This window comes from Penicillium angulare (assembly GCF_028827245.1).
Source record: "Penicillium angulare strain IBT 27051 chromosome Unknown utg000009l_segment0_segment0, whole genome shotgun sequence".
NCBI classification, from domain to species: domain Eukaryota; kingdom Fungi; phylum Ascomycota; class Eurotiomycetes; order Eurotiales; family Aspergillaceae; genus Penicillium; species Penicillium angulare.
Genome location: NW_026623168.1, coordinates 99,161 through 114,263, shown reverse-complemented (window position 1 = coordinate 114,263; position 15,103 = coordinate 99,161). Strand labels below are relative to the sequence as shown.

The 15,103-nt window shown below is 45.3% G+C and overlaps 7 protein-coding genes across 7 annotated transcripts; 3 read left to right on the top strand and 4 right to left on the bottom strand.

Moving 5' to 3' along the window:
- Positions 1-952: 952 nt before the first annotated feature.
- N7478_011590 (uncharacterized protein) lies at positions 953-2,040 on the bottom strand (the record flags this gene model as incomplete). The annotated part of the gene is made up of 4 exons (XM_056927804.1): positions 953-1,107; positions 1,177-1,373; positions 1,423-1,640; positions 1,696-2,040. 4 exons carry the CDS (start codon positions 2,038-2,040, stop codon positions 953-955), a joined length of 915 nt encoding a protein of 304 aa, XP_056773531.1.
- A 904-nt stretch (positions 2,041-2,944) lies between these two features.
- On the bottom strand, positions 2,945-4,120 carry N7478_011589 (zinc-binding alcohol dehydrogenase family protein; the record flags this gene model as incomplete). The annotated part of the gene is made up of 1 exon (XM_056927803.1): positions 2,945-4,120. One exon carries the CDS (start codon positions 4,118-4,120, stop codon positions 2,945-2,947), a length of 1,176 nt encoding a protein of 391 aa, XP_056773530.1.
- A 756-nt stretch (positions 4,121-4,876) lies between these two features.
- On the top strand, positions 4,877-6,789 carry N7478_011588 (uncharacterized protein; the record flags this gene model as incomplete). The annotated part of the gene is made up of 8 exons (XM_056927802.1): positions 4,877-4,996; positions 5,049-5,411; positions 5,475-5,577; positions 5,950-6,165; positions 6,242-6,327; positions 6,416-6,529; positions 6,584-6,686; positions 6,740-6,789. The coding sequence occupies 8 exons, from the start codon at positions 4,877-4,879 to the stop codon at positions 6,787-6,789; spliced, it is 1,155 nt and encodes a 384-aa protein (XP_056773529.1).
- A 462-nt stretch (positions 6,790-7,251) lies between these two features.
- N7478_011587 (nuclear transport factor 2 family protein) lies at positions 7,252-7,731 on the bottom strand (the record flags this gene model as incomplete). Its single annotated transcript, XM_056927801.1, has 1 exon — positions 7,252-7,731. One exon carries the CDS (start codon positions 7,729-7,731, stop codon positions 7,252-7,254), a length of 480 nt encoding a protein of 159 aa, XP_056773528.1.
- Positions 7,732-8,471: 740 nt separating this feature from the next.
- On the top strand, positions 8,472-9,449 carry N7478_011586 (NAD(P)H-dependent oxidoreductase; the record flags this gene model as incomplete). Its single annotated transcript, XM_056927800.1, has 2 exons — positions 8,472-8,665; positions 8,834-9,449. 2 exons carry the CDS (start codon positions 8,472-8,474, stop codon positions 9,447-9,449), a joined length of 810 nt encoding a protein of 269 aa, XP_056773527.1.
- Positions 9,450-10,742: 1,293 nt separating this feature from the next.
- N7478_011585 (uncharacterized protein) lies at positions 10,743-11,288 on the top strand (the record flags this gene model as incomplete). Its single annotated transcript, XM_056927799.1, has 1 exon — positions 10,743-11,288. The coding sequence occupies one exon, from the start codon at positions 10,743-10,745 to the stop codon at positions 11,286-11,288; it is 546 nt and encodes a 181-aa protein (XP_056773526.1).
- Positions 11,289-12,948: 1,660 nt separating this feature from the next.
- N7478_011584 (benzoate 4-monooxygenase cytochrome P450) lies at positions 12,949-14,225 on the bottom strand (the record flags this gene model as incomplete). Its single annotated transcript, XM_056927798.1, has 4 exons — positions 12,949-13,449; positions 13,515-13,703; positions 13,875-13,999; positions 14,222-14,225. The coding sequence occupies 4 exons, from the start codon at positions 14,223-14,225 to the stop codon at positions 12,949-12,951; spliced, it is 819 nt and encodes a 272-aa protein (XP_056773525.1).
- Positions 14,226-15,103: the final 878 nt, after the last annotated feature.

The following is a 15,103-nucleotide window of genomic DNA, read 5'->3' as shown; positions in this document are numbered from 1 at the left end:
TAATATGCGACTAATCTTAGTAGTAAGGTAGCTATATCGTAGCTGTCGATCTATTCTACCCAAAATGCAATGGTTCAATTCAAGGGTTTTATAGTTCTGCTTTGTGCAAATCGCTTGGTTTCTTCCGACCCAATCGAACTAACGGGTACTCCTGTTAATAAGGGCAGGGTTCATGAACAGCAGAAAAAGGTACATCTCTGAAATTAGCAGGAACACCAAAGAAATTATTAAAACTAAGGAAAAGTCTTGATTGGATATCTAACTTCATTGATAGTGGGACGGGGTGAGGCGTGACCCGGTTAATTAGTCTTATCCCACGTGGATGCTCAAGTGTGCTACCTAGCTTCTCTACATGATTGCCAACTCCTATTTACATTGTGGCAAAACAGAGACGCGGATAGGTCCCATGATGACCATGCTTGGGAAATATTCCTGATTTGGCAAGACTGACCAAATCAAGGACAACCTTCGAGTCATTATTTCTGAGGCATTTCGTGACCTTGATGTCTTCAATCTCATTTTCATCACACAGGAGGCTTCAATACACGCATCAAGATAGATCCGGGCAACCATTTCACCGTTATAATACGGTTCTCACTGCCAAGCGTTCTTTACCTACGTGGGATGAGGGACATAAATGAAATAATGGTTTCACGTTAAACTGTACGCTTCAGTACTGATTCAACGAGCTCTGACCCTTGCGGGCTTGGACTGAATGATAAAGTTTGTTTTCGCTTAATTCCAGAGATGATAAGAGTGAGATCTCAATGTTTCCACTCAAGTGCTGAATACAGCACAGACACCCTAACCTAAATCTAACACATTCCCATAAACAAGTACAACCTTAGAAGTCCTTCATTGCATACTAGTACTAGTAGTATGGTTGACCTTTAACAATATCTGAACTAGCTACTAGGTAGTAGTAGTATATATCCAATTCATATTGTCACCACTATGATGGCTTCTCATCTGTCAACCCATATCCCTTATAGAACTTCTTCTTAATGAATTCCAAAACAGTCTCCTCGCTTGTATCGCTCGGGTCCAGTGGGTTCTTTGCATCCAAGTCACCATGCCAGAATGCTGGCACGGCGTACCGCTCACCACCTGTCTTATTGATGACTCTATGCAATGTACTCTTGTATTTCCCTCCAGTTCATCTTTGAACCATGTCACCCAGGTTAATGACAAATTTGTCTTCTAACGCGGGAAGCTCTATCCACTGGTGGGTAGCTTCGTGCCACACTTCTAGCCCATCCTTGCCTGGGTCTTGAAGGAGAATAGTAATGCCGCCATAGTCTGTGTGCTGACCAGAGCCAAACTTGCGTTCGTCGGTCCAGGTGTGCGCTGGGTAACGCAGCAGCTTCAGAAACCTATGAAACAATGAGATAATAGCTTAAAGAATGATATGTATCCTCTTACATAGCAGCATCCGAGGTAAAGTCCCTCAATATTGACGGAGAATGCCCAAGACTGACAGCAAGAATCTCCATTACTTTGTATCCAACTTTATGAGCATGATGATAATAGTCCATAACAGGTCGGTGAAAGTCATTTTCTGCGAGCTCGGGTGGCCACACGTTAGGCCCCTTCAAGAAATCGACTTGATCCAGCGGAAGCTCTTTTCCAACGAAAAACCCCTATTGGTCATTAGTGGAGTCATATAAATGGTTCGCCAAGTTTAATTTGCCTTACCTCCTTAGCGTCTGGTAGAAAGTCTCCATGGTGAGGATCATTTGCCTGCTGCTGACCAGGCCCCTCGTAACCGCGTCGCCATGAGTATTTATAGAGGGAAATCTGCGTCTTTTTCTCCCGCGGGAGTGCGAAGAGCGCTTTGCATGCTTCGAACATTCGCCGCTGACTCTCTACTGGCACTCCATGGCCCTCAACTTGGAAGAATCCGTGCTCTAAACATGCCTTACGGACTTGATCAATGACCTTGTTTCTCCGATCCTCCGAATTGACATCGAAATATTCTCGCAGATCTATCGTGGGGATATATTTGTCTTCGTTCTTGACGACGGCAGCATCAACAGCCATGGTAATTGGCTTCAAGTTGAGATACTAGAATTTGTACTTTTAGAAAAGAATATCTGCCATGGGAATCGATCACCAGGACTGCCCAGTTCAATGTTGGTGTTTAACAACTTGAGTGCTTGAATAACAGCTGAATCGACTCGAGAATCCTGATATTTATACGTATATTCAACGTCGCTCAAGGCACATGTTTCAATCAATCGATTGATGATGATACTAGTACATATTTTTCTCGGTAGCGGAGATCCATCTCATGATCCACTCCTGCTCTCCAACTCGGAGCCCCAATCACTACGACGCGAAACTATTCGTCAATTTTGACTATGCTGAGATCAGTGGATTTCATGTAAACTGGGGCAATGAAATGATTTTATCGGTAGACTGACGCATTGAGGCGACCGAAGCGAACTTGGGACCGAAATTCGGCAGGGGGATTCGGTCACTTTTCTTTCGACCCGCCGATCAGTGGAGCTCGCGCCTTTATGTACTTGAAACCGTGACCGAATTGAGTAATAACATTCGCCGATTAGAGACATCGATCTTCAACCACTGGTGGGGCTTCCGTGGCCCCTGGTGAATTGAGGGTTGAAACGAGATAACTTGTGGCCTATTCATATGAGAAGCACGAGATGAACGAGTATGTCTTAGCTTATAGGAGATAGAAAGGCTCTAGACTTCTTCGAACTTTGGAATGTTTTTTTTTTTTTTTAAATTACTTGTACATGAAAGAAAGCGAATGACCCTAGAAGAAGACTTACCATTAACCACGGTCTCGTACGCCGAATACACTAGTACTAATCACTAGAAACAAGAAAAATTATCACAAAAATAGAAAGTTAACCTTCCGACTGGGAGGCGGGACATTGAAAATAACGAATGTAAAAATCTAATATTGCTTTCTTCGAATTCATAAAGGATAGACCAGTTTTTGCCCCGATACAGACTGACTACGAATGACATCCACACCATCTTTTACGCCATCCAACCCTCCAGACATCACCTTGATTGGATGAGTATCAAACTTGCCGTGGTCCAACAACTCCTGTACGCGCACAGTGAGATTTCTTGCAAATTTATGGTCATCAGGCTGTGCCTCTCGGAAATACTCCCCAGCAATGTCAACTTTGCGTCCAAACACAGTCAAAGCTAGAAGCCATGAGGGGTTAATGGTCAGGGCCCTTTTCTCTGTGATAGCAGTGCGAAAAGGTTCAAGGGTAACGTAACGGCCACCAGCACGCCCAATAGCATCATAGCAGAGCTGTGTCGTGTCAGCCCTAGCAACACAGTCTAAAGCATATGCCAGTGCGCCGCCGGTATAGCGGCGAATATTGGAAGCGCAGTCAGGATCACTATAGTCAAATACCTCCTCGGCACCAAAACGACGGGCCAGATCGGCGTTTGACTTGGAGCAGGTGGCGATAGGACGGAGACCGTCACTAGAATAGGAGAGAGCCGGGTTAGTTGGTTGCTTGAGTGAATGCAATAGGAGTGTCAGTTTGGAAGGAATCTTTACATACAGCTTCAGTAACTGAATTGCTCGCGTGCCTGTAGCTGTGCTGCCGCCAGCAACCAAAACGAATCGCTCGTCGATAGCGAGGTCCGAGTCATGAGAAGCACTGAGTGAACCCGGCACCCTCAATTCATGAAAGACTCCCAGACCAGCAGTAAATAACCCCAACCCGATAGAAGCAGCATCGTTGAATGTCATATTGTCTGGAATATGAAGAATAAAATCCGCAGAGGCTGTGACATATTCTGCGAACGCACCCACTCCTGGGAGGATTGAGTTCATACCGTGAACAAAGCTCGCGACACGATCCCCGATATTCAAATGCGCAGGTGTGTCGGACCCCAATGCAACAATTGTCCCGGCAAAGTCGTATCCATGTACTGCACCCGGAACAGGGCTGTAGTCCAGCATCTTCGCGTCGACTGGGTTGATAGCAACGGCAGCGGTCTTCACAACAGCTTCCAGTGGCCCTGGTGATAAGACTGGCACATCATGCCGGACACGAAGCTTTCCTGCTTCTTCGACCACAATGGCAGTCTGCTGATATGGTAGATTAGGGGTTGCAGAAGGCATCTTGAGATAGGACGGTGAAATTTGTCGGTTTCAAAAGGTTGAAATTGAGACTGTATCATGCGATTTTCTATGTGGCGCCTTCTTGTCTCCCATTTTCGAATACGGTCATATTGAGTACTTACATATTTCATGGAGGAATAATTGCAATGCAAAAAGCCGCAAAAGAAACTTGCTTTGCCTTGTCGGCGCGTCGGCGCCCGTCGGGTTGGGGGAAAGAGTTGGTCAAAGCTCCCTTGAAAGTGACCGAATCGGTAAACCTTCCTGATATGTGACGAGTCGCCCATGGCAGTATTGGGCCATAATTATATGCATTAAAACAATCCTATAATTATTTTTTATAAAAAGATAAGAAAAAGAATTATGCGACCGCAGTAAACCCCGAGGGCGAGCTGCCGTCACAACCGAGAGCCAGAGATCTTGGGAGGATCAATAGTCAACCTTTTGATCATTCGCAATCCCTGTTCGTCTTCGGTATTATCGGCAAGCTGAGGCCTAAAATCCGAAGCTCCCTGCATTTAGAGCAGACCAATTGCGATGACAGCCTATTATCGCTACTTTCATTCATTGTTGATCCTTCACGGCCCACAGGAAAGCTTAGCAATCTAGCTAAAGTCTGGTCAATTGAGTTTCGGCTCTCCAGTTGGGGTTTTTGGTGTTGGAGAATGCAAAATTGGCACATATTGTTGTTGTTCTATTCATCTTCGCCGTTTTCACTCTTCTTTCTTTCTCGTAAGATTCATCTTGGCAAACTACACCATGGAACCCGAGGACCTTGAAACTGCAAGCGAAAGGGATTACAATGCCATGAACTCAGATGAGACTTCTAAAGAGGAAGCTCTTGAGGCTGTCCTAGATTGGGATAGCCCTACAGACCCTGTATGCCCTCTAAGCTTCAACTCATGCTGTGATGTTACTCACCCCTCTCAAGAATAACCCACGGAACTTCAAAACGCCCAAAAAGGTCTTCATTACAGCTTGTTTTGCATCGCTAGTATATATCTCCACCTTCAACTCATCAGTGATGAGTCCGGCAAGCGAGGACCTCATGCAGGAATTCGGTATATCCAAAGAAGTTTCCGTTTTAGCAACATCTCTATTCGTTCTTGGCTTCGCTGTAGGACCGATTATTTTCGGCCCCGCCTCCGAGGTTTTAGGCCGAAAGTATCCACTCAGCTTAGGTGTTTTCCTCTTCGCGATCTTCAGCATTCCCGTCGCTGTTGCGAAGAATGTCACTACCATTTTTGTCTGCCGGTTCTTCTGCGGGACTTTCGGGGCTGCCCCTCTAGCAATTGTTCGTTCGAAATTGGACAGCCTACTCCGTGGATGTAATATGAATGCTAACAGGCAAACTTAGGCAGGGGGCGGCCTGGCTGATATCTGGGAACCCCTCTCAAGGGGCGTTGCCGTTGCTGGATTCGCCAGCGCCACCTTTCTTGGACCCGTACTCGGTCCTCTAGGTAAGTTTCTTCTAGATACTCAGGTCTCATTATACTCATACATCGATCTAGTTGGCGGCTTTGTCATTGAGTCCCACCTAGGATGGCGCTGGACGCAGTGGCTATCCGTCATATTTTCCTTATTTTTTCTTTCGTTATACTTCTTTCTTTGCCCTGAAACGTACGGTCGAGCGATTATCACCAGACTAGCAAAAGAGAGGGGACAGAGTACTGCAGGAAAGGAAAAGAAAATTGACTTCAAGCTACTCGCCAGAGTCTATATTTTGAAGCCATGTAACATGATTAGCCAAGAGCCAATTTTGGCATTAGTGACTCTATATATGGGGTTCATTTATAGCTTTTTGTACCTCTGCTTTGAGGCATATCCGATAGCCTTTGAGCAGCATCGTGGCTGGGATATCGGGATTGGCTCACTTCCATTCTTGTCAATTACTATTGGGGTTCTCCTCGGGGTCATCATCATAATCGTACATACATTGACTCGGATGAAGAGGAAGTTGGAGACTGTCGGAGATGCACCCGAGGAACGTCTCGTGCCCATGATGTTTGGTAGCATTCTGATGCCCGCGGGCATGTTTTGGTTTGCATGTAGGCTTTTTACCCCCCCCACCTCCCGCCCAGATCAGGCAATTCATCGCACATTTTGAGCTAACATTTTGGGCAGGGACTTCAAATCCGCATATAACCTGGGTACCACAGGTCGTATCGGGAGTTTTTATTGGATGTGGAATCCTCCTTATCTTCTTACAGGTGAATGATCTTTTCAATTCAATACACACGCCTTGTTGCGCCCGAAATGCATCGTCATGATTCTGACTGCTGGTCTTGGAACTATTAGGGTCTTAATTACATCATTGACGTATATAAGGTCATGGCCAACTCTGCCATTTCCATCAATGCCATGTTTCGAGGCCTCTTGGGTGCCGGGTTTCCTTTGTTTGCTTCCTATATGGTAGGTCAATGCCAAATGAGCAGCTTGTTTGTATTGCGCTGACACTTGAATCAGTTCAACAACCTCGGAGTTCCATGGGCAATGTCTTTGCTGGCTTTCCTCTGCGTCGCTTTAGTGCCAGCACCATTCTTGTTCTTTCTTTACGGTGTGAAAATACGTAAGTGGAGCAAATTTACAGCCGATCTGTGAAATTCTAGGTGATGGTGATAGATGGAAAGAGTGGAGTGTCAGATCTCTTCGGGATATTTGCGTTGCGTTAATCATCCTATATTTCATATGATTTTTTGTATCAAAGGTCCAGAGAGACATAATAGCTATATAACTTGAATGTATAAACACCACATTAATTGAGCTCAATTTGAATCAGTATTTCCAAAGTGCATTTGTTTAGCTGAAACTGTGAAACGCGTCGCTCGACGTACCTTAGGTAGTATTTGTTCCTGTTACATACAGAGAAAAAGCTTTAATCACATGTGCATATATGTACCACCACCCACTTTGTGTATCGTGGACTCTGGAATTCTACTAGTAGACAACAGAAGAAATAGATATATCAAGTCGAGTAATTAGACGGTGAGAGCCTTTCAAAATACTCATCTTTTTGTCTACGTTTCGAAACTTAAATTGTACTCGCACTTATTGAACATCAAATGGCTGATATCCACCCTTCGATATGTACAGGATTGTTTCCAAAGGATATTATGTCACCAAGGATACTGAATTCAGTTGCCACCACCAAAAACACCCCAGTCACCCTGTGCCCATGTCGTCTTCATAGTCCAGTGTTTGATCTTCCATAAGCCGTCACTAGGATCCTTGACAAGTTCCAACCAATACAATGCACCCGCAAGCAGAGGCACAGCACCGGCCTTCATACCCTCCTCAGGGCGGAAATGCTGAGCCAGAGCTGAGCATGAAGCTTGAGCTTTCGAATCGTCATCCGTGATGTTGATGCGAATGTTGGTGAGGAAGTGGTTGGTATCCATCTTGGAGATATTGGCGTAACATTGGGAAACGATAGTGTCGAAGCCATTCATGACAGTCCCATTTAGCACGAACACGGCGTCGCTAGTGAAGGCAGTCTTGAACAGAGCATCGTCAGCTGTGTCAAAACCGAGGACGCAGCGGTAGAGGGCGTCGGCGACTGCATCGCGGCCAGTGAGGGTAGGTGAAAGGGTAGCTGGCAGCGACGGTACGGACATCTCGAGAGTTTAAGTTGTGAGTTTGACGAATTAGAGAGTTTATGTTTGTTTGATTCTTTGCGTGGTTGGGGCGATTGTCTGAGCTTGGATTCGCAATTTGAGCACATGTAATTGATGCAACTAGCAAATGATTTATAAAATGCCAAACTGCACGGCTGGTGGCGCTGGTGTGGAACAATCTAAGACGTTAGTGTGGGTCCTATCTTATCACCGATGTATCGGAGTTAGGGAGGGGGTTATCGGCCCAAATTAGGCCCGAATGCGACAGGGATTGCATGGCATGACCGTATCAGGCATGCGGTATGTGTGGTTCGTGTCGGCGCTGGCGGGTGCTGGCGGCGGGAAGGACCTTAGAATCCACTCTGCAAGGCACTAGCCAAAGGATTAGAAGCCTTGATCGGCGGTTGAGCCTTTTCAAGAACTTTAAGTGGCAAGTTGAAAAAGCTGCCGAATCGTTCTTCATTTTGATTTGCGATTGATCTGCGGCAGTTTTTTCCAGCATTGATGCACTGTGTGATCACCAGAATCACTCATCGACATCATTGTTCTCAATTTTGCAACATTGAAGCCAGGAATCAAATCGTTTTAGAGTTCTATTCAAGTTGCCATGTGGTTGGTCCCGTAATTTGGATGTGACCATAAAATTGACATATTTAAACGGTCGGTAGACGAACTTATGATGGCCAATTTCGCCATCTCATTTCTCTCGCACTTATTCCTCTCCAAAGTTTGTATGAAAAATGAAAGTATTGATTAATTTCGCTCACCCGGAACCCCAATCATTGAGCGGAGCTCTTCATCGTGTTGCTGTAGAGGAGCTAGAATCACAAGGGCATCATGTGAAAGTTTCCGATTTGTATAGAATGAAATGGAAATCCGAGGTGGATCATGCGGACTTTCCCAGTTTCCCCAAGGAAGAAAGACTAGATCTATGGTGAGTTCAGGAAGACCCAGGAAATCAAAGAACCCATGAAAAACTTGCCTCTTGCCCAACGAGCAGCTTGCTTCAGCCAATGAGACCAACTGGGGCAGAAGTGGACAAATCTTCAATCTTGTCATGGGACGCGTGTTCTGTCCACTTCTGACTATATTTCATCAATAGGACGGCTTCTGAAAATGCGTATGCTGAGAAAAGTCTCACTCAAGATGTCCTTGATGAACAGGAAAAATTACGCTGGGCCGATTTCGTGATATTCCACTTCCCCTTGTGGTGGTTTACAATGCCGGCAATCCTAAAGGGATGGGTGGACAGGGTCTATACCTATGGATTCGGTCATGGTGTTGGTGATCATAACGAAACCCACTGGGGCGATCGCTACGGAGAAGGGGTGCTAGCAGGCAAACGTGCAATGTTGATTGTTACTCTTGGAGGATGGAAGGAGCACTATTCAGCCCGAGGCACCAGCGGCCCAATCGATGACGTCCTATTTCCGATTAACCACGGGATTTTGTTTTATCCCGGCTTCGAAGTTCTTCCACCCTTCGTGGCTTTCAGGGTCCATAAAACAAGCTTCGATGAAATGGCCATTAAATTACGAAAAAGGATGGCCGGAATCGAGACCACCAAGCCAATTCCTTATCGTATGCAAAACGATGGCGAGTACACTATTTCTACCTTGACTCTCAAGGCAGATGTCGGAGGGCACATCAGATCAGGTTTTTCTCTGCATACAAGAGCAGAGGTGAATGGCAGTGAAAGTGGACATGTTACAGATTGAATGACAACTTGAAATTAGGCGGCGGAGAAATGGAATCAAGCTTTTCAGGTGGGGTTAGATGGGACACCTTGTTCACGTAGTGGCTATGATGGCGAAATCTCGCATTAAGGCCAGCGGTATTCCTTCACAGGATAACATCCACGAAATATGTAGTAGTTCAAATGCTGGAACACGAAAATCAACCAGTTACAGGATGATATATCTCCGGAGTAGAGCAATCTGTAGGTATCAGTATCCAGCACGCTAAAACCTTGAAAAGATCTTCCTGTACCGAGGCATCCATTCACATATTGAGTTTAAGCCCGCCCATAACTTGACCTTGAACGATTTTACATTTTGAGATCATTATCATGCACGGGAAGTGAATCTATAGCTGGTTGGAAGAGTTTCGTGTGCAAAATGTCGCAATCTGGAAGTGGTGCATAAATTAACCCCTCTTTCTGCAACATCGAATCCTTCTTGCTCAGCTCCCGACTCTCGGCCGCCGGTCCGAGGGACTCTTATTATCTACGTGGTCTGGATCTTCCAAAAGTACGGATGACCCAGCACCAAAACACTAATGTACGTAGCGACATGAGTGGTCCCCCTGGTTGGGTCTTTGGGCCGCCCGGTAGGGGCGGAAGGGCCCGTGTTGCGGCTCGAGCCGTCCATTCCAATTTACGCGAAAGGCAAATTGGGCGATTTAAATCCAGATTAGTTGGCAACGATTCCTTCAAAATAGATTCAAGCCTGTAAGAGTTAAGACCATGGGCGAAAAAAAAAAAAGAGAAATCAGCCTTGCATAATACTTCACAGTCTATTTTTTGGTTCCAATCCAGGGGTGATGGATGGCGTCACTAGCCCCTGATTCTAGGTGAAAAACTTGACAACATCTTACCCCATTCGATACTTTTGATATCTCATTGAATGTATACGAGATTGCCTTGACCAAAACAAGCACACCGAATCGACGTTATCAGTGTTTAAAACGCCCGGTGTAACGTTGAGTCGATTCCAAAGGAACGCATCGTGCTGCGATACTTCAACGTGGTCATAGCTATCACAGTGAATATGTGTGTCAGATCCGCTTTTGGTAAAGGCTGTGCATAATGGATTGCACATCATTCCTCGAAATATCATATCCGCAGCATTACGTACCTCGTATCATTGATTGTTTCAATCCTCGGCCCTTTTAAGTGAATAGAAGAGGCAAATATGGATCTAGCTCTATAATATTGTAATTAACAGAGTGCTTTCCACCTTCCTTTGCCCTATCTTGCATCTCAATAATTATTACGTTCAATCAACTGGAACATGACTTTCTCTGGAGCTCAGGCGGCTGGAAGATCCAAGGCTCTTCAGAGCAATAGTACTGCCAACTTCAATGCCAACTCAGCGATAAACGTGGCCACTGCCCCCAACAACAATCCTGGGCACAAGCCCGCCTGCGACCGGTGCAAAGGACAAAAATTAAGATGTGTGTGGGAATGCGGCTCAGATATATGTCGCAGATGCCGTCGTGCTCAGGCCGTCTGTCAACAGCCGGCTTCCCGTCCGTTCGGTAGGCCTGGTCGTTCTGCTACACACAACACAAGCTTCAAGTGCCAGGATCAGCCAAATTTAAGGGTCTGGCTACCAGGGGGCACGAATAACGCCCCCGCGGAGTTTCAGGAGAGTAACCTCACAATACAAATGCCGACGGCCGACGATGAAGATCGCGCATCAAGTCCTCCTCATGCACATGCCGCCCTTAACCCTCCACGATATCTCGGGCTGGCAGCGCTATCTGCAGACCCCAATGTGCAATTGAATAACATATCTTCGTCCCATAATAGACACGAAGATACAATCAACTGGTAAATTTGCGGACTCCTGTCTTCTCATCTCCCTATTGTGTCCTTGTTAATATAGCCTTAGGGAGGCAGCTCCATTTGCCAACCCCTCAGATGCACATCTGAGAAAGGGATCTGCCTTTGACAAGTCGCAGTACATTCACACTACCACCGATAATACCATAAATGCTGCAAGCACCGACCTCTTTCTAAATTTTGACTCTGATATTATATCTTCGGATCTGGAGTTCAACCATTCTCAGTGGCTCAAGGAACTTGTGATGAGGTGCCTATGATCTACTAGAATAGAGAAGAGTGCGAAGAACAACGAATAACAACGTTGAGGAAAGGAAAAGAAGAGAGAGAGCTATGCTACATACATGTAGGCGGATGCCACTCTCCAGGCCAATCATCTGATTGGCCTGCATCCGAGAGTGGGTCAAACCGCACAAACGTGCAAACAGTGCAAACATACCCGTCCCGAGTCTTCCTCCATGTAGTTATACTACAGAACTTGGTGATCTCAATGTCGCTCTCTATCAACATCCCTTGCATCCCAAGCCTCCTACTCTTTCCCCTGCCGATGCTAGCTGTGCATCATCATCGGGTAACAGCGGTGACATATCAAGACCTACTACTGCCTCCAATACTCCGCTAGCCAGCCTTTCAGGCCTTCAAATGGGCCGCCTTCTTCATGTGACATCACAGCTGGAGGATCTGACTAAACAGACTCATACATCTGAATATGCACTTCCTACCTATAATGATTCAAGTGATATTGATCCCTTTGGTGCAATGAAGGTAGCCATACATGATCGCTCGACATTATTTCAGATAGTGGGATGCTATGCGAGACTAGAACAAATCTATACCCAAACTTTAGCTACCCTCGCTGATATCAAGCAGTGTGGGCTGTTGCCGGACGACACTTATCAGCTTATCCCTAGGGTCATTGTAGATGGGTGCCCTGTGGAATATTGTCAGATTATGCAGCTTGACTCTGTGATCTACATATGCGAACAGACTTTGGACAAGATTCGGCGGAGAATTAACTCTCTCCGGGTGGATATGTAATTAAATGACTCGTTTAGGACAACAGTCCTGGCGATATATTTTTGTAAACTGTGCTGGCGGTTAGCAAGTGAAAATAAGACGGAGTTTCAATAGACTAGGGGGCGCTAGCTACGAAGGAAATGGAATTTTAATTCCAGGTTGAATAGCCTTACTCGCCCAGCCTCACTAGAGGAAAACTAGGGGGTCCTAGGGGAGTTTCAGCGATTAACAAGACAACTACATCTGTAGTGTGCTATGAGACTAATGTCAAACCACTATGATCACCATGATGGTCAATTCATCTCTTCATTTATCATCGTGTATGTGTAACTCTAAGTTTCTCTTTCCACACTTTTCAACTTGACAGCCAACTCAGGTTTTACCCAGAGTCTCATTACTTTACACCTCTCCATCCAATCCTCACTCTTTCCCTGCAGCTGAAGATCAAACGTCCAAATGATTTTGGCAAGAATTAATCTCAATTCTGCATGTGCTAAATTTCTACCCAGGCAACTTCGAGGGCCGAAGCTAAACGGCTGTGAAGCGCTCCTTTTATCGTCCGCGTATTCTTTCTCACCCAACCTAAAGTTTATGACAAAATCAGTATGTGCAGTTGACATATTTTTCCAAGGACATTACCATCTTTCCGGGATGAAGCTCTCCGGGTTCTTAAAGTTGCTAGCTGAGTGATATGCCGCATAGTGACTGACGGATACCACGCATCCCTCCGGTAAGAAGTAACCATCCACGAATTCGCCACCTCGATTTACTGCCCTTCCAAACCCAACAGGCACTGGCGGGAAATATCTTAACCCTTCTGATATAACCGCATTAAGATATGGCATGCCGCTGACAGCTGCAAGCTGAATTTCTTCGTACGTCAAAAACCTCAGACGAACCTCGTCTTTCAGCTTCTTCATGGCTGCTGGATTCTTTAGTAGAAGAAAGGTGAGACCGCTTAATAACGTTGCAGTAGTCTCTGATCCAGCATTGAGAAACAGAAAGGCATTTGAGTTAATCTCTTCGTCTGATAGCTTCGCCCCTCTATTGCCATTGTTGGCTAAGATTAATGTCATGAAGTCTGGACGTGTCGTATTTCGCTCCCTTCTCTTCTTCACTTGACCAGAAACCCATGACTAACAATTAATTTTAGCTCCAATTCAGCATTTAAACCGATTTTGATGGAGTCAGGACGACTTACCAAATATTCCTTGCGCTTCTGAACTTGTCTCTGATCAATAACTAGATTGCCCAAGTACTTAAGCCAGGGGAAGTGAGCAAGGACATATAAGATCCTCAATGACTTGAAAGACTCTAATAAAAGAACCACATATTGGTGTGTTGACAGATCTTGCAGACACCCAAAAGGTTCTCCTAAAGCACGTTGATACTAAATTAGGTCAAACAGTTTAGACATTAGTAATAGTGAAGAATGAACGCACCGAATATCAAATCAGCAATTATGTCAAAAGTAGTCCTGAGACGAGTTAGTATCTAGAGATTTCTTCTTTTTTTTCGGGGCCAACTTTTCATACCAGTTATACCATGACACCATGTCTACCAAATCGTCTTTTGTCGTTGTAGCCTCTCTCAGTCTCGTGATGAGTTGGTCAACATAATTTTGTACCAAAGGCTCCTGCGCTGAAACTGCTCTCTCACTAAAAGCATGGGACAGAATACGGCGACCTAAATTAGACAGAAACAGGTTAAACGGTTAAACAATTAAATCTGCTGGGAGCGTTTCATCGATTATGGTAAAGCCTACCTCTTGAATGGTCTTCGTCATTTGCTTGTAAAATAGATGGAGATCCATTGCTTGGTTTAACATACCATGCTGGATCCTAGTTAACAGTTAGTAAGTTGGGTGATGAAAATTGATCATTCGCGACTGCAAGGTACGTGCCTTACCCATACTCAAATGTCCTTTGAGCTTGCCAGTACGAAAGCCTGTATATTGCGCACATGTGAGCAACTTCCAAACCAAGCGTCTAGCGAGATTAACGAACCATATATTTCTGGAAATACATCCTCTCCATTAATGAATGATACTTCATTTGGTGAAATTCGGACCACATTGCCATACTTCTTGTGCAGATTGACGGAATTCTGTACAGTTGTTCCAGCAATCATATGCCGCGCATACGGTATAATTGAAATCGCATTCAGCCGTGGCCCTGGAATATGACGTAGCTCGTTGAAATATGCGTTATGGAAAACACGAGTCCCAAAGTATACCAAAAGCTAAATGTCTATCGTGAGTTGACGTTCAACTTGCATGTTTGACCGATGATATACGAGGAAAATCATCGCCCATTTGAACACCCACCAGAACAAGAAAGACCCCAGTAAGAATAGCCAATTTAGCTAATCTAGCCTCAAAATCCTCCGTAGATAGTGCGAAATGCATTTTGATCCATGAATCTCTCCAACCGTAGGGTCATAGGTACCTGGCGTCTTATAAATGATAGTACTGAAAAAGCGGGACTCTTGGCACTGCAGAATATTTTATATCCCGAAGTTGTGAGAGAACTTGAAAATAATTGAAATCATATGCTCTCGTTGCACGCATTCCAAAGGTGGAAGATATGAGAATCTGGTCCTCTTCTAGCTAATTGGCTAAGTGGTGGCTCAAGTTTGTGATCGCATAAATGATGTTGCTGTTATACTTCGGCCCCGAAGCTGCCGATCGCCGGAATCCACCGAATCCACGCGCCAAGCATTTTAGTACCGAATCAGTGCGCTTCCACAGTCGCGGTCACCGTCGAGCACGATCCAGCGCGTCGCACTCCT